Raw genomic sequence first — 4,552 nt, 5'->3', positions numbered from 1 at the left:
GTTCGACGGAAATTTCCATCCACCTTTCATCATCGTGGAGCCATGCTATGCATCTGTAAATTGCCCGCGAACCAAGCAGGCCTACGGGTCTAGTGCTAGCTCCCGCTCGGCCCACTTCCAAACTTGCCACCGCCGCGCGGGAGTACGCCCGAGCCAGTCCACCCTCCACCCACCGCCAGCGCCACAGCTTTTGTCTTGGCCGCTGCCGCTGCCGCTGCTTTTACCACTCCCGCCACGCCCCCCAACGCCCCAGGAAACCCGTGTCGCGGCCTCCGTGCCGCTCCACCTGCTGCTTTTTCCACCGCGGGCCCCGCCCGCGTGCCCGCCCCAGTCCTCACTCCACACTGCGCCGCACCGTTTCGAAACCGTTCGCGCCGCGCCGCCCGGCTCTATTTATGGGATCCCAGCCCGGACGCCAGAGCACAGCACATCCCCACCGCGCTCCACCCACCCCCGCCGGCCTCACCGCGCACCAGGCAGCCGCTCCACCGTGCCGATGGCGCCCGCCCGAGCAGCCCTCCTCGCCTTCCTCGTGGCCGCGCTGCTCCCGCTCGCCCTGTCCCGCGGGCAGGGGCGTGGCCCGCACCTGCCGGGGCACGGCCTGGTCCACCGGCACGGGCCTGGCATCGGTCACCACGCCCACGCGCCGCTCGGCGGTGGCGCCTGGGCCTCCGCGCACGCCACCTTCTACGGCGGCGGTGACGCCTCCGGCACCATGGGTACGTGCAGTAAACACCGTCACTCACAGCATTGTACTAGTACTGTTTCTTGGTGCATCTTGGATGCCGCTCGCTGCCGGTGCTCACCGTCTGCTCGTGCGCGTGTGCAGGTGGGGCGTGCGGCTACGGGAACCTCTACAGCACGGGGTACGGCTCCAACACGGCGGCCCTGAGCACGGCACTCTTCAACAACGGCCTCAGCTGCGGGGCCTGCTTCGAGGTGCGGTGCGACCCCGGCGGCACCGAGGCCGGCGCGCCGCACGCCTGCCTCCCCGGCTCCACCGTGGTGACCGCCACCAACTTCTGCCCGCCCAACTTCGCCGAGTACTCCGACGCCGGCGGCTGGTGCAACCCTCCCCGCGCCCACTTCGACATGTCCCAGCCCGTCTTCCAGCGCATCGCGCTCTACCGGGCCGGCATTGTCCCCGTCTCCTACCGCAGGTTCGCCCCCTTCCGTCACGCATTACTACTACCCTTGCCTGCCCAAGAACTGTTAAGGGAGTTGACACTGACGGTGGCGTGGATCTGGTCGTGCAGGGTGGCGTGCCAGAAGAAGGGCGGCATCCGGTTCACCATCAACGGCCACTCCTACTTCAACCTGGTGCTCGTCACCAACGTGGGCGGCCCCGGCGACGTGCACGCGGTGTCCGTCAAGTCCACGCGCTCGGGGTGGCAGTCGCTCTCCCGCAACTGGGGGCAGAACTGGCAGAGCAACGCGCTGCTCGACGGGCAGGGCCTCTCCTTCCGCGTCACGGCCGGCAACGGCCAGTCCGTCGTCTCCAACAACGCCGTGCCGCGCGGCTGGTCCTTCGGCCAGACCTTCAGCGGCGCCCAGTTCCACTGAGCGCCCGCATCATCCATCCGCCGAAGCAGTACTATCTTGTAGTAGTAGTGGTCAGTAGTGGTCGTCGTCAACCTCCCGACTGGAGCGTGCTGGGAAGCGCCATGGTTTTATGATGGTTCTTCCACAAGCGTCCGACGCTCTTCGGGGATTCGAGGCTGTAGCAGGTAGTTAGGCCTAGTATTATCATGGGCTTTTAATTGTCTGGTTAGCGTGCGTGAGTGAGTGAGTGAGTGGTAGCTGAAGCCTAAAGCATTTGAACGAGGTTTTGGCTAGGATGGCAGCGGTGGTAAAGGCTTGGCTTGATTAACCGACGCCGCCTTGTATCACCCGCCTGTTTAGCGAGTGGGCCTCTTGGGTGGTGGCCTTTGTCTCGTGGATGTTTTCGTGTGTGGTGTGTGCTTGGCTGTGATGTAACCTCAGACCGAGTTAATTTAAGCCTCTGGCTTTTGCATGTTTTACTTCCTCCTCTTCTGAGCAATGTAAGTATTTAACTCTGATGAAGACAGCAGTGCTTGTCCCATCTTGTAATTTTATTGCGCTGCTGTCTTCTACTCGCAAATGAGCTCACCTTCAAACGGAAGCAGACAACTTTTCTGGTCGATTTCTGAACATTTCGTTTTATTCTTGGTCGTCGGTGCGAGGCCGAGCATTATAACATGAAACATCACTATCCGTTGGTCGAAGAATCAACTGCAGAACCCTGCTAAGTAGTTTTTTTTTTGCGGGGCTTAAGTAGTTATCCAGTAAGAAATAGCATCAGCAGCAGAGGTGAAGTTTTGAGACACAAAACAAGAAGCCACGGGAGTAAGGGAGTTCTCCAATAAAAATAGAATCAGCAGGGAAGGTGGTGTTTGAGACACAAAACGAGAAGTGAGGCTTCTCTCGTGAACAAACAACATACTCCACCTAAGAGCATCTACAGCTCGGAGAACCAAACCCTCGTCGAATACCGGAGCGGCCAAACCCTCAAATGCTCGAGCGAATCCAACCAGTCATAAATTTCGACCTGAGACACAAGTCTCAAACATCCGGACTGACAGGCTCCTCAAATGCTCGAGCGGCCCAACCGGTCATGAAATTTCGACCCAGACAAACGCCTCAAACGTCCGGCCTTACTGGCATCACTGATATCCAGCCCAAATATGAGAGCTCCCGGGTGTGTCTGCCACGTCGGACCCGGCCCAGGCTGGCCCACCCGACCCCACATATATTTGCCCCCAATCCGATCATCGGACCAAATCCTAAACACCTCACACTTTCCTCCCATCCACTTCCTCTATCACCTGAGGTCATACTCGGTGATTTTCGGCCATCTCCGGCATGGCACGTAGCGGATCTGATTCCGACTAGTCCGGATCTATCGACCGGGGTATCATCCCGTGAGGGTTGGACGAGGCAATGTCAGTCCGCATTGCACTCCACCGCTCCCCGGAGGACAGCGCTTGGCCGCCGAACAGATCTGTCCGCCATGACTCCATAGCGTCGGCTCAACGGGCGCTGGGTCCTCTGGGGCTGGATCATCGTGGTCCCGGCAGCAGGAAAATAACTCCTTCCCCATCACCGATCGGAAAGACTATGAGTCCCACCGGGAAGGGTGAAAGAATCGATATGGTTGACTAGAGGGGGGGGGGTGAATAGGCAACTAACAATTTTTTGCTTTTCTTTAACAATTTAAATTTTGCATCAAAGTAGGTTGTCTAGATATGCAACTAGGTAAGCAACCTATATGATGCAACAAGGATAGGAACACAAGCAAGCAAGAGATATAACACAAATAAGCTTGCACAAGTAAAGGCACGAGATAACCAAGAGTGGAGCCGGTGGAGACGAGGATGTGTTACCGAAGTTCCTTCCCTTTGAGGGGAAGTACGTCTCCGTTGGAGCGGTGTGTAGGCACAATGCTCCCCAAGAAGCCACTAGGGCCACCGTATTCTCTTCACACCCTCACACAATGCGAGATGCCGTGATTCCACTATTGGTGTCCTTGGAGGCGGCGACCGAACCTTTACAAACAAGGTTGGGGCAATCTCCACAACTCAATTGGAGGCTCCCAACGACACCATGAAGCTTCACCATAATGGACTATGGCTCCGCGGTGACCTCAACCGTCTAGGATGCTCAAATACCCAAGAGTAACAAGATCCGCAAGGGATTAGTGGGGAGAATCAAATTTCTCTTGGTGGAAGTGTGGATCGAGGCCTTCTCAACCACTCCCGAGCAAATCAACAAGTTTGATTGGCTAGGGAGTGAGATCGGGCGAAAATGGAGTTTAGAGCAACAATGGAGTTTAGGGTTGGAAGAGATAAGTCAACGGGGAAGAAGGGGACCCCTTTTATAGTGTGAGACAAAGATCCAACCGTTATACACCTACCAGCCCGTGGCCAGCGGTACTACCGCTCCAGGCCAGCGGTACTACCGCAGGGCCACGCGGTACTTCCGCTTGCTGCCAAGCGGTACTACCGCAAGGTCACGCGGTACAACCGTGCAGGCCCGCGGTAGTGCCGCAGCACCAGCAACAGCTAGGGCAGACCTATAGCACAAGTGCTGAGGGCGGTACTTCCGCGAGCGCGGTACTACCACTCCCCCTTGCGGTACTACCGCAAGGCAGGATTCCCCTAGCCAGGAAATAAGGAAACATCCGTGCCTACTTCAGCTGAAAAACGGAAAAAGCAAAAACCCGACACAGTACTACCGCAGAGGGGTGGTACTACTGCCTTACAGCTGAGCACGGTGCTACCGCGGAAGGGTTGCGGTACTACCGTGGTAGGCGCGGATTTAAAAAATTACATCCGCCCCTACTACCGCGAGGGAGCGGTACTAGCCTGGTGGGCCACGGTAGTGGAGCTCCAGGGAAGCGGTAGTACCGTGGGCACCTGCGGTACTACCGCGCCGCAACACGGTACTACTGCTGGTGCCTACGGTACTACCGCTCACCTGGGAGCAGTACTACCGCGAGCCAACACAGCAGCCAGAAACAAGGTGACGAGAT

The 4,552-nt window shown here is 57.9% G+C and overlaps 1 protein-coding gene across 1 annotated transcript; it reads left to right on the top strand.

The window, feature by feature from the left end:
- The first annotated feature begins 413 nt into the window (after nucleotides 1-413).
- On the top strand, nucleotides 414-2,021 carry LOC125514639 (expansin-A5-like). The gene is made up of 3 exons (XM_048679979.2): nucleotides 414-719; nucleotides 830-1,160; nucleotides 1,257-2,021. The coding sequence occupies exons 1-3, from the start codon at nucleotides 497-499 to the stop codon at nucleotides 1,561-1,563; spliced, it is 861 nt and encodes a 286-aa protein (XP_048535936.1). The 5' UTR covers nucleotides 414-496; the 3' UTR covers nucleotides 1,564-2,021.
- The last annotated feature ends 2,531 nt before the right edge of the window (nucleotides 2,022-4,552 follow it).

The sequence above is a fragment of the Triticum urartu genome, chromosome 6A (assembly GCF_056163025.1).
Source record: "Triticum urartu cultivar PI428250 chromosome 6A, HENAU_Tu73, whole genome shotgun sequence".
In the NCBI taxonomy this organism is placed as follows: domain Eukaryota; kingdom Viridiplantae; phylum Streptophyta; class Magnoliopsida; order Poales; family Poaceae; genus Triticum; species Triticum urartu.
The sequence above is the reverse complement of the archived record's forward strand: the minus strand, read 5'-3'. Positions and strand labels throughout refer to the sequence as shown.